Consider the following 27,542-nt stretch of genomic DNA (forward strand, 5'->3'; position numbering starts at 1 on the left):
AAGGACTGAGGATCCGGTCTCTGAGCATGGGGCGCATGGGGAAGAAGCATTTCCAGCTGCAGCAGGCCTGGCCAGTGCAAGGGACAGCCCCAGGGCTGCCCAGCTGCTCTGACCACAGCTAGACAGTGGTAACTGCCCCATCTCTCCTCAACAGCAGCTTTGTTCAAGGCCCGACTCATAGCTCTGGTGGTTATTGTGGTACACTTGGTTTTTGGGGTTTTTTGGGGGTTTTTTTGTGTGGTTTTTTTTAAATCAGCGATGTTTGTGGTGGGTGAGGTCCCCAGCCACGAGGCAGCAATCCCTGCCCTCCCCACGGCAAGGGCAAGCTGCCCGACTTCCCCCAGACAGGGAAGAAAGGCAGAAAGGCTCCTTCGCACCGCAAGAACTCACGGATGAGAAAGCTTAGGCTCAGGTTTTTTTCCTATGAAATATAAAAAACATTAAGAGCCTGCTTACAGTGCTTCTACTTTACTGCTCAATAGATTACATAATATGCTGCCAAGACATCCAAATGTTAAAACACAGACTCTGTGGTACTAATTTCTAACGATTTGTCTTCAAGGGGCCAGTTTCAGTATATGAAACTCTTATTATTGTCCCTCTTAAACAGTCTTCTGCAACGAAAACTTACTTGGATAGAAAGTTGAACAGGTTGCAGTCAAGAGGATTTATTGTTTTCTACTACCCTCATATTCAACACCTATTTTACAGAATTACTTGGGGTGGGGGGTAGAATCAATCAGGAAGGGTTAGACAGCTCTCTCATGAAAGAAAGCAGATTTACTGTCTTGGCATGTTAATATCTGTAAGTAGTACAGTGATATTTTGTAGGAGCTTTAGAACAATGGGCCTTGTACTAAAACCAAAGCTAACATCCAGTTCTTCCAGTTCTCAGATCATTGGTAATAGCTCCAGACTCCTGCACTTGCCCCATGACCTTTCCTTTCAATTTCTGGAAGCCAAAAGACTATTAAAGCAAATCAACTCCAACATGGTGCTCCCCCCCACCCCCCAAAGTCTCAAGTCACTAATAGTAAAACCCTTCAAGTACATTTATTGATCACCAGTGAAAATACTGTACAATACCCAAGAAAAGGAGCAGGGAAAGGCAATGTACTAAGACTGACTTTCATCAATGTCTTTGTCTGGATCCACCTCTGCAGCTTCACTCTCTTGCTGCTGTTTCTTCCAGAGTTTAGCCATAGCAAGCAGTTTGAGATTAGGCTGATTGGCAGTATCTTCTGGGAAAATATAATCATAGTATTCCTCCCAGCCAGCATCAGACTAGGGAAAAAAAAATATGACAAAGCAAGTTCAATTTGCATGTTAACGTTAGCTATTAGAAGGTCCTTCTAATAAGTGTAACAGTGAGATAAAATTAAAATCAGTGTTTGTTAGACCATCCATAGCAGCTGAAACCAGTAAGCTGAATGGGTGTGAGACAGAACTACTTCTGCTGTGCACAGTGGGCAGGCAGACTTGATGAACAGCTTGGCTATAGCTTCCCCAAACAAAGTTAAGAAACAAACGCTATCTGCACAGTACTGCCTACAGCTCTTTCGATTTGTCTACAGTAGGAGTTTAAGGCAAAGGCAGCTTGCGCATTTGGTACAAGTATTTCACTTTGAATCAGCTGTCCACCTGGCCTGCTGCAGAGCAAGGCGCTCAACAGCATATATTGCAGGCCGAGACTTTTTTTCAGTTACTGGAGTAAAACTGGTATGCAGCTACAGTATCCATCATAGCCAATTTTGTTTTGTGTACCAGACCCCAGCACCAAGCCACCAAAGATTCAAAGTGATTCCTTGCATAATTTTTCCTCTTACCCCATCTTCAGCCTGCAGTTTTCTCCTCTTCTTTATTTTTTCAGGCATAAGTTTATCTATCCTCTCTTTAGTGGTATCTGTTCCAAACTCCTCTTCAAAATTTCTCCAGGATTCCAGAAGCATGACTCTCTCCTCTTTCTCCTCACAGTTTCGCATTGCCTTGTTAGCCTCTTCATAAATCTGCCGGCATCTTGACAAACTCTCCTCCCTTCCTGCCGATAGCTCAAACTGTGCAAAGCTGATCCATACCTGTGGTAGAAGCAAATCAAAACCTAGCTGTAACCTCCATTCTGAAGTCTGATAGCTAAGCTATAGTTTAAAAAAACCCAAAGCAGCCAAAAAGGCAAACAGCAATGCAAGTCAAAAGTACGTTTTCATAAGAAGATACCTACAAAATTCAAGTCCGTTTCACATGTGTAAGACTGGCCTCATTTTGGCAAGACAGAATACTCTTGTAAGCCATGCCAACAAAATTTCTTGCGGTTGTTTTGGGTCATGACAAATCCGGCTACGACAGCACCAAACTACACTGGAAAAATCACAACTATTTCTTCCTTGCAATGCTTCTGCAACCAAAATTCCAAAGCTACTCAGCAGGAAGAGGGCTGCTTGGGAAAGCCTTCATTCACGTAAGATATGCCTGTTATGAGCAATTCAGAAATTTCTTTCCCCTTTCCATGGCACAGGCATGGGACTGAACTGAACTGACTAAACTGCTGAGCTGAAAAAGCCACACAATCAAAGCAGTCAAGGGTTTCCAGCCACCATGGACCAGGTTCAAGACCAATTCTATGTTCTGGGTAGCCACACATACCTTTACATGCTGTGTCCGCTGAAGTAATCTGCGGTAAAGATTTCTTGTTTTCTCATACTCCTCTTGCTCAATTTCAAAGTCAATGTAGGATTTCCAAAGAACCTACAAAAGAGAAGTCTCTCATGATGTTTGCAGCACACTGAGATAATGGAGGTGGGGTGAGTGGGGTGGGGCGTGAGTGGGGGAAAGAAGAGCATGGCTAAATGTGAAAGTTCTCTGAAAAAAGTGAGTATTTATTGGCTGAACAAGGGTTAGGATTACGACTAAGCAATATCAAATCTTGTGCACATAATCCATTTAGCTCACTCCTGTAAGCATGTTTCGTCCTCCATGTTTTACCATGAGTTTTACAGTCCTGCATACTCTAAGAAGCAGATGCTAAATCAATGAGACCCAGGCTAAGTCACCACAGTAAAGCAGTTCTGCTCAAACTGGTAGATTATTTACATTTTAATTAGCCACAATGTGTAATAAATAGCTTAGAATTGTGCCAACTAAGTTCATTTACCCCCTTACCTCTGGCATGTCTAGCCGGGGCTGACCAATAGCCAACTCATAGATTGCACGGGCTCTATCAATATCACCAAGAATGGTCTCTAGTTCAGCAAATTTAATCCATGATGTGCAGTTTTCCGGTGCAAACTCCAGGAATTTTTCATACAGCTTTCGGCAACGATCAAATTCTCGCAATTGTAACTCCAATTCAATATAACCTTTAAACAGTTTGTTTTTTGGACATTTGCCTATGGATGTCCCCTGTAAAGGAAAACAAACAAACAAACCAACCCCCAAAACCACATAACGATTTTGCAACGGAAAAAACCCCAAAATTAACACTATTTTCTAAACGTCTGTTTAGCCTCCAGTATTTGAAATAAAATTCAGTTTTGAGCAGAGTCTGTTTTTTAAGACTCTGGTCACAGCCAGTATGAAAACCAACCATTGAACCATTGAAAACCAATGTTTGCAAAATGAGTGTGCATCCATAAACATCAACAAAAACTCCCAAAGCAGAAAACCTTCTAACTTGTTACACTTGTACATAACATGGATTCCCCACAAAGTATTAGTTGAAACTCACCCTGGCTCATCGAATGCAATCAAAATTTGCTGAAGAAAGCACAGTACCAGTCTGTACCAGTCTTTCAGGGAAACAGTTCCCAAGTATCTTAGAAAACAAATTGTATCAAGAGAAACTGTCTCCTGGACCACCACTGCTATTAATCATCGCATAGAGAATTGTCCACGGTCCCTGCCTGCTGACTTATGGTAATGAATAGACTGACAATAATGTTTTAAAAAGATATTTCCTTTTTGATATGCTTCAGTATCTGAAGAAAACTGTCCATCCTCAGACACAGTGCCAAGCTGTGGGAGAGCAGTTTCTGATTCTTAATTTGGAAATCTTTTAAAGCAAGGGTTAAGAGTGGGCATATCTGAAACAGGTATATATCGAGCTTTACTCTTTGAGTCACTTCTGTAGAAAAGTATTATTTATTAAGCACTACAGCCTCTGTTCCCCCAATCTAATGCTAGTTAAATAATTTGAGATCAAATTTCCTTACTACAATTCTCCTGCACAACCTTCCTACACATTGATTATCTTGGTACTTATTAAAAATGGAGAAAACCACAACTTGGGAATATCAATTTGGTCACCATTATGGCCTCCAGCTTTACAAATGCCTCTTCTATTTCAAAATATGCTCACTTCCTCCCCACCTGCCCCCGTTACTATTTTCTTAAGCAGCACAGACTCCAGCCGACCCCCTGCCTCCACCTCCCAGCACCTCCTCGGACCCAGGGAACATAAAGAACCCACACACCATCTGCAGCCAGTGAAAATAAGGCAGAGCAAGGTGCTGTCTCCATGCTGATGAGAGCTTCAGCATCAGAAGCCAGACCTTCTCTTCTGCATGGTGACAGCATGGGACCCTCACCTCAGGACAGGAGCAAAGCTTCTTCCCAGAGAGGTGGTTCAAAGTCAACTCATTACAAAAGAAAGAAAGAAACTGCTTGCCAAATCTGGGTCCAGTCCAAAAAAGTATTACGGCTGCAGCAGCAAAATCTGATTTCCAAAACAAGAAAGAGGTGTCCTACTAAAGAGTCTGTCAAAAAAATTAACAAGAGGGACAAAGACCACAAAGAGAGAAGCCTAAAAGAAACTGAGGAAACTTTGTATTTCTAGACAGGCCAAAGCACCCTTTTCCCAGAATCTACTGTAACATTTATGCCTTAAAAAAAAGGCAGCCAGAAGTAGGGTGCTGACCGGTGACCATGGCGATGTTAAGCAATGGTATCTTAGCCAAGCTAGACCAGCAGCAAGCTTCAGGGCAGATGGTTGTCTTCCCCTGCAGGAGGAAGTAAGTCTCAGAGTGGACTTAACCCCTCTGCTTCACTTTTTTCTGGTCACAGGCAGGAGTTTGGCTCAAGAGACAAAGCTTTGCTAGCACACTGGGGGAGACTTGGCCCAGCATTGGCTACAGACAGGCCAGCCACGTTAATGCTCTCATCACTGCTGGGCCACAAGCTTGGTGGAAACCCCATCGGTTTCCTCTGTAAAGTCAAACAATCTCAACTGTTACCAACACTAGATTCCTCTCAAAATTTCTAATGCTATCACTGAGGTTATCAGACTATATGAACTGAAAGAAAGGTTTTAATTTCAAAAGGTTTTGCTGCCAAAACGTACTCCATTGTTCTCTGACATGCTGACATTTGCATAGTGAATTTGTGCAGAAGCTCTTGAGCTCACCCAATGTCTCCATGATTACTTCTACGAGCAACCTGGGAGTAGGGACTCAAACACTCTACTCGGCAGGTCTTAGTTTCCAAGTCAAAAACTCCTATTTATTCAAAATTCTTTTTTAAAATGCTATTGTTAGTGCAAGTATCATTTAAAAAAATCAGCAGCAGTTAAAAATTTCCAAGTGCGCTAAGCTGATCTGGGTACTCTCGCATTCAGATGTGTGTTTTATCAGCTGAAATGAGAAAGCTGCATTCATTTCTGCCCATGGCTAATTCATCATATCGAGCTCTGCTTCTTTTTAAATCATACATGACAGTAAATACTGGTCCCTGTAGACTTCTTGGATGCTTTATTTAAGTGGATTAAAACAGCAATTTATAAAGGACAATTTAACATCTTTTAATAGCGTTCCCTTGTTACTATTAGCTAGTAAAGTCAATTATGGAATTAACAAAATCTTACCAAAGCTCTTCTGGCAAGTGGAAGATTTTTCTGGCGTATTTCAAACTGTGCATACAGCAACCATATTTTGGCAAATGTAAACTGAAAGAAAAAGAACAGCGTGATGCTTAGGCTGGAATCCTAGTAAATAATACTGTACAGGTTCCTTAAAAAAATAATCACTCCATACATATGATATAGAAATCCAATGTCTAAACAAGATGTTACTGCTACTGCAGTCAATTGCATTTGATCTCAGTGTTCTCCTGCTGAAAAGTTGAGAGTTCATATCCCAAAACAACCTCTCTAGAACAGGACAATATATTGCACCACAGATGAAAGCAAAAATGGCCAGGACAGAAGTCTTCTCAAACAACAACAATGGCTCCTTAGCCAATCAAGTGACTGGTAAAATATCAGCTATCACTTAATCAAGCGTCAGCTAATAAACTCTTAATAAACTACAGATTAATCCTAATCTACACAGTTGATACTCAGATGACATGATTAATGACACACTAGAAAAGTAAGTACGTGAATTAAGATTTCTTGACATTCCATGGCAAAGTCAATTGTTTTTAAGGGTTTGGCCACACAGATATTTTAGTTAAAGCTCACTGGGAAAAATGTACCCCACAAAACCAAAAAAATCAGTCTTGGGAAGACAGACTGTAACAGGGAATACACACCTGAGAGACAGTTTATCAAATGCACCTCCCTTAGCTGGGGCCATGCAGACAATTGGAGACAGTAGCTACAGAAGCAGCTAACCCCATATAAAATAGAGTAGTAAGTATTCCACAGAGGCTACAAGCAACTAGGCTCAGAGCAGCTGTAAAAGTACTCAATCTGAGGAAGAAAATACATAAGTAAAGAATAGATAAGAGCTCTTCCTTGCTGCTTAGTAGTACTGGACTATCCTCCAGCTACGTGTTATTTCAGCTTCTCAGAGCATACTTAGTAATTTGAGAATACTTGGGGAAACCGATGCACCACATTTGTATGAGGAAATCCGACATCAGCGTGTGGCCTGCTATTTCCCACTGATGATACAAATTACAGCCACCTAACACCTTAGCTTGAGAAAAAAAAAATCTAGCAATTTTGGAAGATGGACATTATGAGAAACTGGAAGTTTAAAGTCCTGAGCAGAGTCTTCATGAATGTGCTAGTAGCCGCTTGGAGATACTTACACACCTGAACTTTGGGGGAAAAGAAAACTAAAGGATCTTATCTCAAGAATTTTAATCCAAGACTCAATACATACTTCTGGAGGAGCCATACCTTCTTGTGGGGAATGAGCTCGACACATGCCTGATACACCTGTCTGGTTCGCTCTGCATCCTGTAAGAACAGGCATATAAATACTTTGCTCACTGCTAAGATTACACTGCATTTTGCACTGTGCAATTATTGCAAAACTGTCCAGCAGTATTTTTAAGTCAAGTTGTTTAGAATCATATATACTTGAGATATAAATGTACTTATCTACTTAGTGTGCACAATTCAAAAATGGTTAAGATCTGAGAATTGGTAAGTCATCTTTTCAGAACAATATTCAACAGCAAGACTTAAGATAATTAAACCAGGAGTGTCCCCATTTTGGGGGAAAAAGTCTTTTTTTTTTTTACATTTAACAGACACTGACTAGGTATACTGCAAGACAATTTTATGAAATAAAGAGCAGCTCTAACGTTACATGACTGATAACACAAGAAATACTTACACAGCCTCAAAGGGCCACTATAGCAAGGATCTGACTGCTTTGCAAAAGAACTTCACAAACAGCTGTTAAATACAAAACTATTTCATGAGTTCAGGTAACAGCCTGGAACAGGTAATTCAGATGGGGCTGGCAAGACCTACTGCTTTTGTTATCTGTGTGCTTCTGTATCAATTGGGGTGAAACTGAAACATTTTTTCCCCTATGCATGGGAGGAAAAAATGAAGGGGGGAAGAAAAATCCTGTAGCTAGTTACTTGAAACAAGTAAGACATAGTATTTTTAGTTCTCCGTTTTCTTATTAAAATATCTGTAGCTATTTAATATAAGGAAAATACTTGGGAGGGAAAGAAAAAAGATGAGTTCTTACTACTTGCCTTTGCCTCCAGCTCTTCATATAATGCATAGTTAATCCATAGATAGATGTATCTTTTCCAGTGTCTTTTCTCTTGAATTGGGGGAACATTGGCAATGGCTCTTTCATACACTTCTCGGACAGTCTCAGCATCTGCGTCACTTTCAACTAACCTCAGGTAGTCAAACCATGCATCATAATTATGTGGATTTGCCTTCCAGAAAGATAAAAGCAGGGAAAGAAACTTCAGTAACTACAAATAACAGACCATGTTCCTTTACTTACAGGTTTTATTCAGAATTTCTCCTTAAAATAGATCATCAGAATATTAATGGAAACTGACAGTCTCAAGTATGCTTAAGCTAGAGCTTTTGGGTTAAAGCGCATTTATTTATTTTTAATTTACCTACAAACGTTCTTTAAGTGAAGGCAAACTGAACTGTGAGAAGGGAAGAGGAAATCATGAAATATGCAGTATGTGGTGAATAGTATATTGGTGTGCTCTCACAAAGGTATTTACACACAGGTGAGGTGTCCTGTAACGGTTACTGAATAACAGAAGTGAAGTACATTACAAGTTAAACTGCTTTATCCCCCAAGATGACTGTGAAGGGTATCGAGCTATGAGTTAAATGAAAAACTTTGGCTCCACAATCTACATCAGAATGCAGAAACAAAAAGCAGTGAGTGCAAGTATCGTTCTCTCTCCCATGGATGAAATTCTGCCCCCAAGAAGAACAGCATTCTCTTGGTATTTTCTTGGGTTATCAACGGTAACATAAAACTCATCATCCTCGATAATCCTGAGACACTCATATGCTTCAAGCAGTAGCTGGATGTACGATGAGCCCAGAAGATATTTGTAATGCATACCTTCACTTCCTCTTCATACTGGAATCTCCTCTTGCTGACAATGATGTCTTCAATTCCCCTTCTGTCTCCGAACTTCTTCTCAAAGATGGTGTAATTCTTGAAGAGGTTTTGGGCCTCCTGTTTTGGAATTCTATCCAAGGCATACTTGTAGATCACCCTTACTCTTTCAAACTGAAAATATTAAATACCATTTGAGTAATATTTACAAAGTAGCTCCTGTCCTCCCCCATAATTTCTCCACAAGCTTTTGACAATATTCAATATAACACAGAATCATAGAACATCTCAACTGAAATGATTGTTTTAGGACAGGACTGACACAGATCTCCCTCAAGAGCCAAGCGGGGGCAGGGGAGGGGTAGGCAGGAATTCTGTAAATACCAAACCCCACCATCTTATTCATTTACAGGTTTGCAATATTTAAAATGTTTTTAAGAGCCCATGGTTTTGGGTTCACAGAACATCTTCAATCTCTTAGTGGCCTAGGCACTTTAAAAAAGACTGTCTGGGAAAAACACAACTAATTCTGATTTTCTTTCATGCAGGCCTACATCATCTCAAACTTACAAATCTTGAGGATATGTAACTGATCTGATGACGCTATTCTCAGGCTTGGCAGATTTGGTGCATACCTTTCTTAGAACATACTTCCTTGATGTCACAAAAGCCAAATAGAAGCTAAGTAAAAAACTGTCTCCTTAACTCAGACTACAATAACAGTATCTCACAAGGTGCAGAAAAACATAAGTACTGCAGTGAGTATTAACTGGCTTTGAGTTTGACACTCAAGAAAATCTTGTGGGGGCGGTTAGTATTAGTCTGATGTATTATCAAGATGGTCTTACTTCTTTCTGGTTCTCCTCAAATTTTGCGAAAGCCACATACAAGTGTTCATCCATATGTTCTTCTCCAAAGAACTCCACTGCCCTCTCATATACTTTCCTTGCGTGAGCAAAATAACTGTGCTTCTCTTCAAAGCGAGCATACTTGATCCAGTTCTTAACATCAGGATGAACAATAACAAGTAGAGCTACGTTAAAGAAACAGTGGTATTTGAACTGGAGCCTTCAAATTACATTCTTCCCAGTGATTACAGGGTCATGGACTACACGAAACAACTCCCAAGGACAGCACATGCAAAAAATGCCACTGCAAAGACGACACAAAACAGCTCTAAGCATGAAAAGGCTTTGTGCCTTACTGAGAACTTAAAAATTAAGAAGGGATAAAAATCAGGCAACAGTCAGGGAGAAGTTTAAGGAGGAGAAATGTGAAACAAATGACAACTTCAAAAAAGCTGGAAGCATGAGCACTGTTAAATACACACTGCTGTGGCAGGATGAACATTCACTTAATTGAATTTGGAGGCATACACTAAACATGCTTTTAATACCTACTGCTGGCTCTCACCACAGTGGCTTACTCCCCACACACCACAATAAAAAGGAGCACAGGGACACAGCTGGAGGTAGAACAGATAAGAAAGATATGAAAAATGTAGGCTTAAACTTTGTCAGGTGTCACAATGCACTAAAAAGGATATATCTCTCATAAATGGTACGTGCCCTGTCCACCTCTTTGTATCTCAGCTCGAAATTAATGTAGGAATGCCAAGCTTGCTCTTCCGGTTGCCACTCCATCCAACGTTCAAACACCTGACGTGATCCAGCAACATTCCCCAACATTTCTTCCATGTAAGTATACTTATACCTTAGAAAACAAGATCAAGTTTTTACAATCACATAGTAAACACATAAATTACGAGGATTTTTTGAGTGCTTAATAAAAGCATTACTGAGATTTCTTCACCTATTCCCCACCTGACCCGAGATGCCTATAGATACCATTATGATTGACAGCATGCAGGCACACAAACACCCTTCTCTCCCAAAACCCTTCCCACTTGAAAAGTACAAAACCTTTCCAAAACATAAACCTTCCTTCTTCTTTCCCCAACCCCGCCCCCCCGACTAGACTGAAGACTTGGAGAAACAGAAAACAATGCATTTTTGCTTGATACCAAAATGTAAAAATTATCTGTAGTCTTTGGGGCCAGAAGCAATGCTTCATCCTCTGCAAACGTACCAGAACTGGTTCACCCTGGGGAGAGTGGTAATGGCTCGATCCCAGATATTTCGTGCATGATTAATCTGGCGGTTCTTCATTTCCATTTCTGCATATTTCAGCCAGAGTGTGACATTTCTGTAGTCTACGTCTAAAGCACGCTCGTAAATGGAACGGGCTCTGTAAATCAAAGAGAAGTAAATTGCTTATATAAATGTGCCTCCAAGACTTTGATGGTGTTTGTCAACATGTGTCTTAGAAGACTTATAAGTGCTGTCTGCAGATGCGTCGTAATTACCTCTGTATTTCTTTTAGGCTTTCCTCCCATTGTGCGTACTTTATCCAGTTACTGATAACAGTCCTGTTTTTTCTTATGTTATCTTCGAAAGTCTGAGGAGAAAATTATCTTGTAAGTAGGAAATTCCTTTGTGCAAACCAATCTTGTTAAACATGGCTTATGGAATATTATTATTTTTATTGGAATGAATTCCAAATGTCTTACCCCCATGCAGATGTAGTAACAAATCATACTCAATAGAACGCTTTCTAAAAATAGTGTAACAGAGAAGCTAGGAGTATAGATCATACAGAACAGGACTAAACTGAAATTCCTGCAACCTGTACCTGAAATACTGATGGAGTAATAACTGACAGCACTAAAATACTACTTTTTAAAAAATCTCCTGCTTGATGTTTCAATAACAACATTATTTGGACAGAGGAAATCCAGTCATTGCAGAAAACATTGCATATACTTGGATGCACCTGCACAAGTTCATTCACTTTGACTTGTATGTATCATTGCTCTAAACTCTTCTTTAAAGCAAGATGCCTTATTCATACTCCCTGGATCAAATGTGCTAGACAAATTTTGCTGCTCAGTGCAATTGTGAGGGCATCTTCAGTCTTGTGTCGGGCTATTGTCAGGATCAATGCTACTGGTATTTAACACGTGGCTAAACATGGCTTAACACAGTTAACGTGGTGGCTCCTTACTGCCGTTCATACGAGAGATGAAAAAAAGATAACATCAAACATTGTTTTTGCAGTGCTGCGGTGCTGATCATCTGACTCCAGTTGCTCTGCACGTGCCCAAGTGAGGTACGCCAGCATCCAGCACAGTAAGGCCCGAAGTCTTCATGAGGAGTGCTAGCCACTACGGTAAGGAGGGAAATGAACACCCACTCAGGGCTGGTACAGGGATGCTGTGGTGTGCTACAACAGTTGCTAGTTCTGAACATATGCATATATGCCTCAGGGAATGATAGCCCTAGTCTATGCTGTCTGTATCTAAACGCTGCCAGCGCTCGGCAATTTTAAGTCCCCTGTTAGGGATATGTTTGCTTTGTTGATCCAGAACAGCAATTATCACAGGAAAAAATGGAACAAAACCATAGAAAAGTTTACATAAGCAAAGCAATTCTTTCAAATAAAGAAGAAAAAACTATACTCAGTATCTCACATGTCAGATGGTCAAGTTTCAAGACAATCATCCTAATGATTAGCGTAAAAAGTTGTGTTCTTATGCCATAATCATACAGAACAGAAATATCACTTGCAAACATACTGTGGTTTTTTCAACAGTTGAGGTGGAAAAACCAGCATCATTACTGTAAATCCTGCTAATGTTCTGTGATGCTGGCTGGCCAGATATTAGCGGTGATGAAACCACATATAAACCATATACATGATTCTGAATGTACTGAACATGGTCACATGTGAGATGTCGCGTACTACCAGATTTTATGTTAAACACCACATTCAACTTACAGTTTTTGCACTAAAGTAGCATTGTCTATGAAAATGTTAGGGTTTTCTAAGAACTGCTATTCGTCTGAAAACCCACAAGTAATATAGATTACATCTTCTTTCAAAGACAATAAAACTGTCACAGTTTATACAAGCATCAAGATTATGGTTGGGCTTTTTCCTTTACCTTCCTTTTCCGGAGTTTATAGTCATTTAGCTCTTCAACATCTGTGATCTTCTGTTGTGGGGGCGGGGGAAGAAGTTCGAGTTCTCTCTCTTTTGCTTCTCTTAAAAGCTGTTCTGCTGTGATCTGCACTTCTGCAGGGGCTTTATTTTTCACCTGTAAAGTAAGGGGGCTTGGCTCACATGTTCTACTGCAAAACTCACACACACACACCCTCCGCCGCGGCTCCCGCCATGATTCACTGACACCGGGGGCTCCCCACGTTCACTATTTACCGAAGAGGGACCCGGAGCGCCCCGAGACCGACGGGCTCCTTACGGCCAGCGCTGGCCCGGACCCCGCGGCTCCAGCCCGGGCCCGGGGGGAGGCGAACCCGCGGCCTCCCCGGCGGCGGAGGCCCTCAGGCCGCGCGCTCTGCCTGCTCCCCGGGGGCCGCGGGGCGCCCACCGCCCCGGGCCACCCCCAAGCCGCGTGCCCGCCGCCTCCTCCCGAGCACCTTCGCCACTTTGGGGATCCGCTGCTTGCCGGCCGCCGTAGACGCCATCTTGCCGTCTGTCCCCACGAGCCCCGCCCGTCACCCCTGACCCCACGCAGCGCCGGCGCGCATCGTTGCTGGAGTAACGGCGGCGCGTCCCGACGCCGGCAAGGAGGCGGCGGGCGGAGCTGGGGCCGGCCGGGCTGGCAGCGCCTGGCCGCTCCGCGCTAGCGGGTGAGTGGCGTGCGGCCGCGGCCCCCGCGCCCCCGAAGCGGTCCCCGCGCCCACTGGCCACGCCCCCTGGGGCTCGGCGGGCTCCGGCTGCCTGCGGGGGCGCGGGCGCCCCGGGCCGGGGGGGTTAGTGCGCGTGCCGCGGGCTTCTGAGAGGGGCGGACGGCGCCGGTGAGGGTCGAACGCCCCGGCCAGGCGAGGGGGAGGGCGCTCCGGCCAGGCGAGGGGGGGGCTCCGGCCAGGCGAGGCGAGGCGAGGGGGCCCCGCCCGGCCGCGCTACCGCTGCGGTGCTGCGCGGGCGGGTTCCCGCCGGCCGCTGAGGGGAGCCCGGCCCCGCGGCCGGCTGCGGCCGGGTCGGGAAGGCAGAGCGCGCGGGTTGCGCTGGGAGGCAGCGGGCACGCGGCGTGCCCCGGCCCGGAGCGCGAGCGGTTCTCGACCCGCGCGTTTTGCCGCTGCCCCGCTGCGGGGCGCAGGCGCGTTCCCTTGGGGAAAGGGTGCGTTTGCAACGTGCGGTGCTGCTGGCTGAGCGCCTAGGGCCTTTAGGGAGAGCTGGTGGAGAAGAGGTGTTATTTTTTCAAGTTAAACAATTGACTATCGAAAGGTAGCATTCTGTTTTCTTCAGCTGAAGAAATCCCAGTGCTAGACTTAAGTTCATTAATGACCTTTTAAGATTCCTGCTTGTTTTGATACATGGAGTTGACACTAGTAAAAACCAACTATTTCAGTAGTCTCACAGTTTGCAGTTCCATAGTGAGACATCTAAGTGAATTGTGCAGCCGTTTTCTTTACACTTTTTAAGAATCCCCTGACATTTAGCCCAGGGTATAGTTGCCTTCTGCTCCACGATGAAGCAATATGTTCATCTTGCAAATTGATATGCTTGATAAGTTGCTTATGTAAGCTTGTATCGCTTTTTTCCTTGTAGATGTTATTGTTGTATGCAGTAATAAGTACACCGTAGCCTAGCTGGTTCTTTCTGCTTAACCGCAATTCTGTTCACTAACTGCACATGTTAAAATGTGCAGAGAACATTTTGCCTCAGGTTGGTTCTGGGATTTTTTTGTGAATGTATGTAGGCATGGCTGAGACTTGTCCTGTCACTTATAATGACGTCTTAATCATGTGCGAAAGATGTAGCTGTACACATGACTTTGTATGTAAAAGGTATAAAATTTCCAGGTTTCCTTTGTTATCCCATTTTAGTTGGCATCTGTGCAGCTTAATAATTGGGCATCACATCTGGGTTTGGAGCCAGTGTTAGAAATGGCTGTTGTGTTTGGTAGATCGGTAAAAGTGTTCTGCTAGTCTAGGTATGTTGGTTATTTAGATTTTTTTTTTGAGTTAGTAATGCTGTATTTTGCACAAGTATATTTAAGAAATTGCAGAAAATTTTTGTGTTTGGTCTATTTGTTTTACATGCCTAATTCTTGACTGTAGCATGACAGGCTACAACATTTTTGAGTAGCAGCACAGCTGAAAGATAATGAACTGTTAGTTGAAAGTCACAGGTGGTGTGAGCCCCTGTATGTTCTGAAACTGCTAGGTGTGTCAATAAATCACTTGGACCTAGCAAATTTTGTGAACGTGGAACCCAAAAATGTTTTTATTCTGGGCAGGAGAACTATACAACTTTCAGTTCCTTCTGAAATTTAAGTATAGCTTTGACTTAAAAAGAAATCCGAGGAATTGTTTTGGACAAAATACACTTTACTCACCTGAAATTGATGTTTACTTTTGCCAGGACATTCTTATCCTGATTGTTTGCAGCTGATCCTTCCAACCCTGTAGACATATGGCTATTAAATTTGAAATTATTAATGATGGGCACTGTTCTTGATCAATAGTATGCAAACACCTGTAAATGAATAAATGTAAAAGAAATTTTTATCCTATTAAAAACATTTATTTGCAGTGTAGCATGTGGAATACATACAATAGGGATGATTGCCTGCTCTATTTCTACATGTGCACTGTTTGTGTGCTGTATGTATATGCAGGCAGTGCGTATTTATGTAGAGGTCTACAGGAAATAGGCACTTAAATCCATCTAAATTGCACTTAATAGTTTTTATAAAAATCCATTTCAAGTAACTACATTGAACAGTGGATTGCAGTGGGAGCCACCAGAACAGCAACGTTTTTCTTTCTGGTTGCAGTTTGTAAGATGACTACAGTAACTTCTTCAAGAGGAAATACAGAAGTGGTCAGTGCCAGAAGAACAGAATCACGTGATATTTCAGATATTGTCAGCCTCTTCAGCCATTTTACAGAAGTAGTTTTTGGAAGGATTGATGTCACGTACCTCTTGTAAGTAACAGTGTTTTAGGAACATTATATTGCCTTTCTTGCAGGAAATGTCAAGAAATTTACATTTAAAATGGCAGAAAACATTATGAGCCTTTACATGGTGTGGTATAATGACTTTGTTCACAAAAAGGGAAAGAAAATTTGCTTCCATCTCTTCTCTGCGTCACACATGCATGACTGCAAGCTTGGAGCACTGCTGTCAGCATGGTGGACAAGATTTGATTATACTAGCTTTCTTTTTATAAAAGTTTGGAAGATACACTGTTGAATAATACCTGATGAAACCATCAGATTCCAATGTCTTCTGTTTGCTCCATCTAACAGAATCCTTTTACCTGTTGGAGAGTGATAGAAGTAGAGGAGCAGGGACTAGGGTTTTGAATTGCTGTGTGGCCGTGACCATTCTGTTTTCTTTTCCTGTGTATTTCTAAAACTTTTCTGTCTCTTCCAGTTTCCTCTTAATGAAAGGATTTTTTTGCCTCTTGATTCTACCTTGTGAGACAGCCTCTCTCTGCCATAAAATATGTTTCAATGCACCTCTTCTTTTCATGCCCCCAAGATTCCTAATATTCTCCATGTTTTGGCATCTGTATCCTTGCTGCTTGCATGACAATGTCCTTAGTGGATGTGGGTGGTTGTAGAAGGCTTCTGTTACTGTATCTTCATCTCTGGATACAGTGATGAAGATAGGAAGGTTCATCTTTCTGTGCAGTGATGAACAGCAGAGACAGTCTCTGTGAAATGCTTATGGGTCATTTAGTTTTCCACTTAATGGCAAAGGTTTTGGATATCAGGTGTTTGGGGGGAAAAATAGATGTATGACTGAACATACAAAGAAGAGGGAGCATTTGTGCCTTGCATTCATAGTAATGGAGGGTTTGAAAGATTATGTGAATTGTTTTAATATCAGAATACATGAAAGTATTTGGCATTGAAGCAGTAATGTCAAGTTAGGATGCGGATAATGAAGTTTTATTGAGGCCCAATCCCGGGTTTTGAATGTGGTTAATTTTGCTATTCTAACAGCCTGAATTAACAGTCAGACACTTTTCTATATGTAGTTTCTTGAACTTCTGCAAAAATGAATTGTTCTTACAGAGAAAAAGCAAATCTTGCTTTGACACTCTGCACTGAGAAGAATGAGGTTATAGCCCACGCAGTCTTTCTGGACTATCCAAATTGGAATATCACTGATCAGTCTGACTGGGAATCATTCTTACATGAAAACTACGCTAACAATAGATGTACTGTAAGTAAACTGTGTGATGATTTTTTTTTTTAGTTGGTTGTTCATTTAAGACTCAGGTATTAAAAAAATGCATAGGCATCTAACATCTATTTTAGGTAGATTTGAGGCAGTCAGGCAGAAGATGATAATCAGATCCCTTACTAAATCCCCAGGTGCTCAGAAGTTCACAATTATCTGTGCTTTTGCCACTACAGTAACTGAAAGTAACTGTAAGGAAGTTGGGGAGTGCAACTCCTTGCTTTGCCAGGCGCATGCAGAACATGTCTGATGCATTGTACTAGCATTGAGAGCAGTGCACATCATAGCTGTCACTAATACTTTTCACTCAAAAACCTGTCCAGCTCTGCTGTTGTCTAACAGGACATTTACCTGAGGTAGAGTCCTTGCTCTAAGGTGCTTCTCACAGTAAGGGAACTGGAATCCTCATTTCTAACCTTTTGGAACAAAGTTTTGCTATTTTATAGAACTGAATGCGAATTTAATTGTTTCAGAGAAAGTATAAGGGACAGGGAGTGTACCCCTGCTTGAGGGATGGTGACTTAACACTCAGTGAAGAACTGTGCTGCCATGAACGTCTTGGTTCTGGAGTAAGCTTGTTGGGTGCTGGTACAGAGATTGCTGCGCTCCATTCTGTCGTAGTGGCGGTTTTCATACAGGCTCCTTGGTCAAGAATTACTCGGAGTCACGGACTAGAAATAGGGACTTGAAAATTTAGGATTCAAATGCTGCCTATCACCAAGTCCAGCTACAAACTTGATCCTGTGATTGTTGAGAAAAGATCAAAAATGTTTACCATAAGCACTCAAAAGGTAGGCAGCGCATGCCTTAACTTCAGGACTGCCAACATCTTATTTCTAGACAGTTTGTTCGTCAGTTTTCCAATGTTGTTCCGGGAGACATTAAGCAATGGCTTACAGAAAAACTGACAAATACATCAATTGTATATTTGAAAATGCTTTGTGCTGTTAAAAGAAACAAAATTGTTACAGCCAAAGGGAGTACAGAAAAAACCATATAATTGTCTTGTAATCTGTTTGTCACTTGAACAATACTTTGTACAGGCATATTGCAGGCGCAACCACTTCATTCACTGTGCAGCTGCTCCTGTTGGGTTCTGCTGTGCTGTCAGTTCCGCAAGCTCTTCTGCTTGACAGTATCTATTGCAGCAAAGCTGCAGCTGACTTCAGAGTGCAGGGGTGTACAAAGAGAAAAGACCAAAAAAAAGAACTTGAGCATGTTAGGAATTATTACTCATAAAGAGGAATGAAAGGTACTTTGGAACATTGACAAGGAGCAGAAGAACTCTTCTTTTTCTAGAATGTAGGTTTTCTAAAATACATATAGAAGAATCAGAACATATTTTACACTTCTGCACTGAAAAAACAACTGAACCTATTCTAACTAGACGATATCATTGGTTAACTGCAGGTTAAAGCCGTGCAGATGTGCTTTACAAAATTGTGATCTTCTGAAACTAGAATCTCTTAAAAAATCTAGTCTGAGAGGTCTTTTTCCTAGAGCACAGAAATTATAAGATAGCTTAAAGGTCTAAATTAGGAATTGACTTTACGCAGAATTAATTAGTGAAGATGCTTTGCAAGATTGCCTGGTTGCCATCACTATTAAACTGTTACAGACCAGATCATGCCTCCAGGGCATCCTCTTCAACCTCATGAACAAAACTTTTTTTTTTTCCTTTCCTTTTTTTTCTTTTGCATTTAAATAAACAAAAAAGTCTCATTTTTAGAAATGGCTTTTGATGTTTATTCATTACAATAACCTGTTGTCTTTGTGCTGGTCCATATACTACAACCTCTATTAAAATCATTCTTAATCTAAAGTTTCTGAAATTTATTGGTGACTCTAGCCATGACATTTTAGTTGAATACTAAACTATTCAGAAGACTTCAAGTTTTCCAATTTAAAATATTTTTAGGTGGAAATATTTCATCTATAGGTAGACCTTCATTGACTCAGCCCTTGAAATGAATATGTAAGAGAAAACTGCTGAATTAATAACACTTCCCATTCCAGCACAAGGGTTTTTCCTTTGCAAGTATTTGTCAGGTTAACTGGAGGCATATAGGATAAACATGTCTTTTAGTCTGCCCTATTTCTGTCTGGATATTTAAATGTGTCTAATGATGTAATCTTAAGGCTGTCACTTTTCTTACTACTTTTAAGGAAAAAGCATTTTAGGAATATGAGAAGTATGTGAGGTTTTGGTCTTTTTAAACCTAGAAATAATGTCTTTATCAGCCAAATGTTAAATCGAATGTTGTTAAGATTTAGTTGTTTAATTAATGTGTTTAAATTAAAATGTTGTTCATCTGGAATTAATACTGTTAAATATTAAATGATGTATATATACTGTAGTCAAACAATAGTAAGCTTGAGTGTAAATCAAAACTGCTACAGAAGCACAAATCGTGATATAAAAAAAGTCCTTTAATAACATACCTTGCCACACATGCTTTGAAGTTACTTATATGTGAAGTTACTCATTCTGAGTGCAGTTCATATATATTGGAAATAAATGTGGATATTAATACTTGGGTTGACTTAATAAGTATTAGCTGCATGGTGTTTAGATTTTTCATCCCTCTTTTTTTTTAGCCTTTGAACACATTGTTCATGCATCTTTTTGTGGCAAAAGAAGAATATGCAGCTGGATGTTCCCAAGAAATTTTTAGGTGAGTTTGTGTAACTTTGTGAAGCATGTGCACTCTCCTACCATCATTTAGAGAGGCTGTGGAATTTAAAAATGCCTTAAGGTGATCAGTGGATCAAAATTAAGTATCTCTCTAAACAGTCTAGGAAGGTAATAAAACATAACCTGGTATTGATCAAATGTGCCCTGTTGGCTTTGAAAGTTCTTACAGTTCCAAGTATGCTTCCCAGAGTTAAGGCTGGGCTGTATCTTTGCTGTAATTTCCCACAGAAACAGTACTGCAGTTGCAAGGCAGGTTGATATTTCTTTTTCCTACATTTCCACTTGTAAAAATCAAAGTGCACGACAGAGCAGGAAACTTAGAAAACTGTTTTTCTGGAATATACTTGTTCCTGGGTAATCTATTGATAGTTCATTAGCTACAGATTATATGATATATGCAAACTTTACAGTACAAACAGCACAAAATATTACTGCGTTAGCTCAGTACTCAAATATAACCGTTGCTCAGGTTGTTTGGTATAGCTCAGTCTGCTTATATAAACAGTGAATTGTACTTGGTGCTGTTGCTGTTGAATTTACGGTTACTTTCTGATGTCAAGTCAGCTCAGCCAGATGCCAGGTCAGAGATCTGGCATCTTTAATATTTCACCACTGGGGAGCTGATATAAAAAGGAGGATGACTGAAATCTAGGGATTAGGAAATTGAGAGAAATAAGGTAGAAAAAAAAGTTTTAAAAAAATGCCCATTTGAATTTCATATGATCTTATTTGTCATGTTTTCATTTTTGAGCCATGTGGGCTCATAAAGGACACTGGAGGTAAAAAACGTATATTGAAAGATGAGCTATTGTATCTTCTTGATGGGTGTAATGATGTAAGACTGAATAGCGTTATGTTATTTGACCAGGAGAGCTTTTATCACAGTACCAGAACTGCAGTTTATACTTGTCTTCATACCAGCTGATGAGAATTTAGGTAAGAATTTAGTAATATTTTATTCTTAAAATAATGAGAACAATCTCAAGTCTCATTAATATGCACTGTGGTTGTGGGTTGGTTTTTTTTGTTTAAATATTGAGAACAGTTATGATTTTCTAAAACATGCAGACACCGCAATCTTAAAGCATCCTCTAATGGGTATACGCTGTAAAAGAGGCTTCTGTGGTTACATGTTTGCTCCAGCAGTCCATTAAGCAGTCTATCCATTTCCTGCAGTATTTAATTTTTGCCAGAAACAGATAGGACTTCAAATAGGAGTAAAGATCTCAGAAATACATTCCTACAAGTTTTGTGAAGATTTCTGGCTGAATAGAGTCAAGAGATTGAAATCAGGTACTTTCTGTTATTTAGCCAAGTGAATACAAGAAGAGGTGCTGGAGACACGGAAGGAAACTTTTTACAGCAGAGGTACAAAGATGGAGAATGCATATCTTAATGAGAGAACAGCATCTGACTTGGAATTTCAGTCCTGAATCCAGACTAATAAACCAAGAACCTACTTAATGACTGATTGGTTTTTTTCTTACACACACACACCCCCCTGCTTGGAGCTTTCCTTGAAGTGAATTGGAACATTTTCTGATATGCCGATTTCTAGACATCTTAGTGCCAAGTCATGATAAAAAACTCTGTAGTGCTGTGTCAACTACAGGAAAGAGTACCTGACTAAAGGCTTTTGTCAAACCTAGCCTGCTAACAAATGTCAGCTTTCCTTCAACATAACAAGTCCTGACAAAGAAATTCTCCAGTGACATATAGTATTGTTTATATGACCAGTATTTCTATAGGGATTTGCTCCTACCAGTTTCTGATTGCTTTGAAGCTTATTCAGGTTTAGGACACTTTTTTTGTATATTTATACTACTGTCATTTCAGCTTCATTGCTTAACTTAAATAACTTAGAGCATTATGCCACCTGTGGTTTAAGTTCAAAAATCCCATTTTCCTCAAACAATTTTGCTGATAATTTAAAAGCTTACATAATGAAGTTTGTTTGTAGCTCCTATCAGATTTTTGTCTTTCACAGAGCCAGACATGGGAAATGTCTTTGAAAAGATGATGACCACTCCAGGTTCAGTAGTGGATGCAAACTTTACCTTGCTTGTGTGCCCCAGACATCGGTATCACCCACAGCTGTATGTTCGCAAAGCAAGGTAATGCAGTTTCTCCCTCCTGTGAGCAGATGTGGCTGGGTTAATTTGGAGAATTTTCTTTTTTGGTTTACAGCATCAGTATCTTAGTTAAACTGCTGTGATTTTCCTTGACAGCCTAATTAAGTAGTTCTAGGATTATGCTGTTTCTGTTCTACTTCATCATAAAATCAATTGTATTATTTGCAAAGGTAGTTTGCCATCTAGAAAGAACATATTTTTTGTCAGTGATGTTTATTCTGTGAATATGCTGGCAGAATTGCATCACTGTTTCAGTTAGTGCATGTGGTTTCCAGATCTCTTGGAGCACCCTCCAACTTACTTTTAATTTTCTCTTGTTATGTCATATTCTGACAAGTTGAACAAAGTCTGAATAGGAAGGCCAGTTATCTAAAACAATTAAACAAGAGCAGAGAATCCCTAGTTCCAGTAGTCCTTCAGACACGGAGAGTAATCCTCTTTTGTCTTATGTAGTCTTTTCTGAATAAGCACATCATATGCTCACTCCCGTTGTGTTTCAGGGGAGCAGGCTGCCTTGGTGTTGCTGAGAGAGCTTATGAAGATAACAGGGTAATGCTTTTTTCCATCCATCTTGCTGTCTGTTTCAATGGACACAGTTTGGAGCAGAGACTCTGATACGCTCATGCAACGTGCCTTTAACACAGCCTTGCTCTTTTTTGGGGATTCAAGTCCTAAATATCATTAGACTGGATTATTTCTTTTTGTTCCAATCTGCTCAGCTTCCTGTGGTGTACGCCATGCAGAAACTCAAGTTTCTTTAGCAGCCTTGCTTATTGATGTCTACCTGTACGTTGACTATTACTACTCTTGTTCTCTCCTGCCATTTGAATTCTGCTGCCTGTGCCAAATCACAGCTTTCTGTGCTTGTGCCAGCATTGTGTACAGTAAATAAGAAATGCAGAGTTTCTGACACAAAGGGCCTTATGTTTTTCTGTGTAGGTTCCTGACTATAGATCCTGTCATTGCTGTGTAGAGGCTTCCCTTTAGTGTGGTTGAAATATAACTAGTATCTATTGCCTTTTGGTTCACTTGTTTTCACTCATTTTCATAGTGGGAAGAGTTACTGTAGGGTAATATTTTGGGAAGTAATAATTTGTTGTGGTTTAATCCTGGCCAGCAACTATGCCCACGCAGCTGTGCACTCCCTCCCCGCAGTGGGATGGGGGAGAGAATTGGAAGACTAAAAGAAAACTCATGGGTTGAGATAAAGACAGTTTAATAGGTAAAGCAAAAGCTGTGCATGCAAGCAAAGCAAAACAAGGAATTCATTCACCACATGCCATGGGCAGGCAGGTGCTCGGCCATCCCCAGGAAAGCAGGGCTCCGTCATGTGTAACGGTAACTTGGGAAGACAAGTGCCATCACTAACAACGTCACCCCCCTTCCTTCTTCCCTCAGCTTTATATGTCAAGCATGATGTCATATGGTATGGAATATCCCTCAGGTCAGATGGGGTCAGCTGTCCCAGTAGTGTCCCCTCCCAAGTCCTTGTGCCTGCCAGCCTGCTGTTGGTGGGTTGGTGTGAGAGGCAAAAAAGCCTTAATGCTGTGTAAGCAGCGCTCAGCAGTAAGTAAAACATCTCTGTGTTACCAACACTGTTTCCAGCACAAATCCAAAATATAGCCCTTGACCAGCTACTAGGAAGAAAATTAACTGTCCCATCCAAAACCAGAACATAACTTTATTTGATCCTGATTAATTCTGGAGTTTTTTTTCTTTTTTTTTCTTTTTTTTTTTCTCTAAATATAAGTATCGCTGTGTGGTTATGTAGTGGGATTATGACTACATTAGCATTTCTGGTCCTTGTAGTGGAAACCGAAGTTTAGGGACAAACGCATCCCTAGGACACTATATCATATGATATCGATGTGTGTGTGGGGGTCCATATTGACCAGTGCTAGCAGATGGTAATTCCATATTACGCATATCACTCTGCCTGGTAAATCCACACCTGTTTGCTTATGGGTTAATTCATGTTGACATCTTAGACTGGATTCCGAGAGAAGCCTGTCTGAGAAATGTTTTACACATACTGAATTTTACCAAATAGGCCTGAAACAAACCTGCGGGTTGCGTGCTTTATCCTATAGTTTTAGTCAATGTCCGCAATATCCTGTTGCTTGACTTTTGAGCATTTTAAGCCAAAGGACTGAGGCCTGACCTTGACCACGTCACACCATCCTGCTATTGGTCTGGATATTTCAATATATTACAAAATTATTTGCATGATAACTTGATGTACAATTTTTAGGCTTTTTATGAGTATTTCCCTTCAGTCTATCAGTAAGTGAATGGACCTTAATACTGAGAAGTTATCAGTAGGTGAATTAATTCCTGAGGATTTAAAGTTTCTCCATATGTCTTGGTTCCAACTATTATGTTTGTCTTTTATTTAATTTGAATTGTATTCTTTCTTTTGATGGCCACTGGATATTATCAATAGAAACATTTTTGACATGACTGGAAACGTCACGTAGGCCACAGCAGCAGTCCACATAAGAGATACCATCTTGCCTGGGATTTCTGTACTATGTTATGAATAATAAAAATTATTTACTTTAGGGGTTTTGTTAATAGAAAACTAACCAGGAAACTGTTTTTTCTCTTAAATTACATAGTATCTGGTGATATAAAAGTCATACTTTAATATTGTCTATCAGTAGATTCTGTGAGTAAGGTAAAGTCTGTTTGCAGTAGATGCTTTGCCTTTCCTTTTCCTCTGTATTCACCTTTGTACTTCACTGGCATCCATAGTAACGTTCAGCAGCGCCCTGTAGAGACTTATCTATGAAAGTTGTCCCCAGCCACCTGCCTAGCAACATGTTCTGGGTCAATGATAGGAGATTAGGGTAATCTGTGTTCCCTTGTCCCTTGCCTATGGCAGAGGTGTGGGGGGAAGGAGCTGTAAACTGATACTCTGCTTGACCATTAATTTTTAAGTTATTTTCCATCTGACCTTTATAACATGAAAGAAATCTGTAGTGTGCCAGAATACAGCCCACTAAGCTTTTATATTTAAGTTTCTTGCCGATCTCTCATTTAGATCTTGCCTTTTCTTGGTTTTGTACCATATATATAAGGGCTCACAAGTTTGCAGCTCTGTGAAATGCCTTTATTGCGCTTGTTTTCACAGTGTAGGAATTTTGTAGTATTTTTATGTTAAAGCTATTGTGTTTGGGGTTTTTTTTTTGGTTTTGGTATTTTTTAAAAGGCTATGGAGCTGGTGGAAGATACTAAAAATAGGGAAAAAAAATAGCTCTTTTCCTACAGTTTCTAGCATGCAGGGAGATGAATGGGCTTATGTGGAGCCTTATTGACTGTGATGATGTTAGTCTCCACATACCACAAGCTGGCAAAATTGCCATCTGCATCTTGATGTGTGGCCTTGTGTCTTGTGTTTTACAGAGCAGGGAGCAATTGGCAAAACATTCGGTTTAGAAGTGGTGTGTATATTATCTACTGCAGCGAAACAACAGGTTTCAGTTAGAGTACAGTCTCATTCCTTTACTCCTAAATTGGTTTGTTTGAAGTTTTATAACATATTGTCAGATTTGTTGTACTAGTGAATCGTGTTGAAGTAGTGAAGTTCTAATACTAGAAAGCCTTACTGCAGCTTTTCCCTTGAGATACTGCCTGTGAAGAAGAGGAAGACTACTATTTTGCTTTGAGATACAAAGAATGTGGATTATTATAAATTTTTTCAGGGTTTCATTGTTCTTGGAGCTTCATTTTGGTTGCATCTTTTGAGTTAATTCTACAGAGAAGTAACAGATGGTGTGTTACATTTTCTGTACCTTTTCCTTTTGGAAATAATTTATTACAGTGAAGATTCTTACTTAACAGTGAAAAAGAATGAAGTAGTGTGGGGCTTGGAAATTTGTCACCCGTTTTCAGTGTTGAGTAGGCACTGATAATATTCCTCTCTACTGGTTTCTCAAGGTGGCTTTCTTAAAAAAAGTATGAAAGAATCTGGTGACTGCCCTTCAGAGAAAGTATTAAATGATTTAAAACTCTTGGCAGATAGGCTAGTACTGTGAGGTGGGACACTCCAAATGTCACAAGCAAAGGATTTCTTCACCCTACTAAAAGGGAGGTTAGTAAGGTGTGTGCAGCCGCCCTGTCTCCAGGCTGCGCTGAGCAGCGGGAGCAGCAGGGGTAAGAAGGGAGCACTCAGACAGATGACGGGAGAGTAAAAAAAGCAGAAACAATGTCAAAATAGAAGGGGTCACTGGCCCCTAGTAGAAAGGTAATCTTACACAGAGGGTCACCGGTGTGTAGGAGCAGCAATAACCATCTCGGTACCACCTAAATTATCCTTCAGTTTTACGCTAGAGTCAGTCAGTACTTAGAAACTCAGACCATGTCTGATAAAATTGGAAATAAGATTTTTGGCCCAGTTATATTAACTTTAAGGCTTCCTCCGAATCCAGAAACACGTCAAGAGTGGAAATGAGACTCAGTTGGCTTTGTCTGAGCTGCTGCACATGCAGCACTGAGGGTTCCACAGGGTGGGTTACAAGCATTTACGTACCAGCACATGCGAACTGGAGCAATAGGAGCCTGAAGCAAAACTTTTCCTGAACCCTTGGGAGATGCCTTTCTACAGCACGTACCGCTTTGAAGGGACAGGGCGCTGCTGAGGAAGGCGGGCGCATCCCGGCGGCCGGCCCGGGGCTCGGCGCTCCTCGCCGCGGGCTCCCCGGCAGCCTGGCTCCGCGCGCCGCCGCGGCGAGGGCGGGGCCGGCGGCCGCTGGAGGGCAGCAGAGGCCCGCCGGCGGGAGCGGCAGCTCCGGTCCGCGGCGGCGAGGACCCGGCGGGCGGAGCCGCCTGCTGCTAAGAGTGCCGGCCGCAGCCAGCGGTGAGCAGAGAGGCCTGACAGGCTGCAGGAAAGGTCGCGCTCAGTCTCACAGGCGCTGCAGCCGAGGCGGTGGGTGCCCAAGGGGAGGGCGCCGGCCGCCATTTGCCGGAGGGCAGGTGCTGGGCGCGGCGCGACGCTCCCGCCCCCTTAGTCTCCGGAGCGCTCTGTGGGGGAGGGGGCAGCCTCTTGCTTCAGAGAAGCCGAATCCGGTGGTCTCTGCTGCTTTCAGTGAGCATGAATGTGTTCCTGTGTTTGAAGTGCATTGTTTACTCTTTTCGATTTAATTCCTTAATCCCAGACTGTTTGGGGTGGGAAGGGACCCCTGGTGATCACCCGGTCCAGCCCCCCCGCTAAAGCAGGCGCTCCTGGAGCCCGCAGCATCGAGGCAGGGTTTCAGTGTCTCCAGAGGAGGCTGGGCAGCCTGCTCCCCAGGCAGCCTGTGCCAGGGCTCTGTCGCCCTCACAGGTTTTTCCTCACGTGCAGATGGAGCTCCCTGTGTGTGCCCGTTGCCCCTTGCCCTGTCACTGGGCACCACTGTAAAGAGCCTGGCCCCATCGTCCTGACACTTGCCCTTAAGGTATTTGTAGGCATTGGTATGATCCGCTCTCAGCCTTTTCTTCTCCATGCTGAACAGGCCCAGCTCTTTCAGCCTTTCCTCATGAGGGAGTTGCTCCTGTCCTCTAATGATTTTTTCTAATCATTTTTGTAGCCTCGGCTGGACCCTCTCCGATAGTTCCCTGTCCTTTTACTGGGGGGCTCAGCACTGGGCCCATTGCTCCAGATGCGGCCTCACCAGGGCA

The 27,542-nt window shown here is 41.7% G+C and overlaps 2 protein-coding genes across 7 annotated transcripts in view; one reads left to right on the forward strand and one right to left on the reverse strand.

The window, feature by feature from the left end:
* Window positions 1-1,031: 1,031 nt before the first annotated feature.
* On the reverse strand, window positions 1,032-13,384 carry CRNKL1 (crooked neck pre-mRNA splicing factor 1). Of its 2 annotated transcripts, none has more exons than XM_055816554.1 (14): window positions 13,274-13,384; window positions 12,781-12,933; window positions 11,143-11,234; window positions 10,866-11,024; window positions 10,324-10,490; window positions 9,626-9,804; window positions 8,781-8,951; window positions 7,930-8,121; window positions 7,115-7,174; window positions 5,852-5,932; window positions 3,157-3,396; window positions 2,641-2,742; window positions 1,827-2,075; window positions 1,032-1,284 (listed from the first exon to the last, which is right to left on the reverse strand). In XM_055816554.1, the coding sequence occupies exons 1-14, from the start codon at window positions 13,319-13,321 to the stop codon at window positions 1,117-1,119; spliced, it is 2,061 nt and encodes a 686-aa protein (XP_055672529.1). In that variant the 5' UTR covers window positions 13,322-13,384; the 3' UTR covers window positions 1,032-1,116. The 2 variants fall into 2 exon arrangements, with proteins under 2 accessions (XP_055672529.1, XP_055672530.1); XM_055816555.1 differs by having other exon boundaries at window positions 7,115-7,167; window positions 7,923-8,121.
* CFAP61 (cilia and flagella associated protein 61) overlaps window positions 13,374-27,542 on the forward strand; it is a 118,590-nt gene continuing 104,421 nt past the window's right edge. For 3 of the 5 annotated variants that reach the window (XM_055816551.1, XM_055816548.1, XM_055816550.1), the window contains exons 1-6: window positions 13,374-13,486; window positions 15,640-15,790; window positions 16,889-17,039; window positions 19,656-19,732; window positions 20,621-20,688; window positions 21,740-21,866. In XM_055816551.1, coding sequence (XP_055672526.1) covers window positions 15,648-15,790; window positions 16,889-17,039; window positions 19,656-19,732; window positions 20,621-20,688; window positions 21,740-21,866 — 566 coding nt within the window. In that variant the 5' untranslated portion in view covers window positions 13,374-13,486; window positions 15,640-15,647. Of the gene's footprint in view, window positions 13,487-13,510; window positions 13,655-15,639; window positions 15,791-16,888; window positions 17,040-19,655; window positions 19,733-20,620; window positions 20,689-21,739; window positions 21,867-27,542 lie in introns of those variants that run through there. The other 2 variants (XM_055816549.1, XM_055816552.1) reach the window with 2 other exon arrangements.

Source organism: Falco peregrinus, chromosome 11 (assembly GCF_023634155.1).
Source record: "Falco peregrinus isolate bFalPer1 chromosome 11, bFalPer1.pri, whole genome shotgun sequence".
NCBI classification, from domain to species: domain Eukaryota; kingdom Metazoa; phylum Chordata; class Aves; order Falconiformes; family Falconidae; genus Falco; species Falco peregrinus.

Excerpts from the sequence above, each read along its gene's own strand:
- CRNKL1 (XM_055816554.1), bottom strand. The coding sequence starts at position 13,321 with ATGGCGTCTACGGCGGCCGGCAAGCAGCGGATCCCCAAAGTGGCGAAG. Across the intron at positions 12,934-13,273 it reads GGATCCCCAAAGTGGCGAAG|GTGAAAAATAAAGCCCCTGC; the intron begins GTGCTCGGGAGG and ends CTTACTTTACAG. Across the intron at positions 11,025-11,142 it reads AGCCTAAAAGAAATACAGAG|AGCCCGTTCCATTTACGAGC; the intron begins GTAATTACGACG and ends TTTGATTTACAG.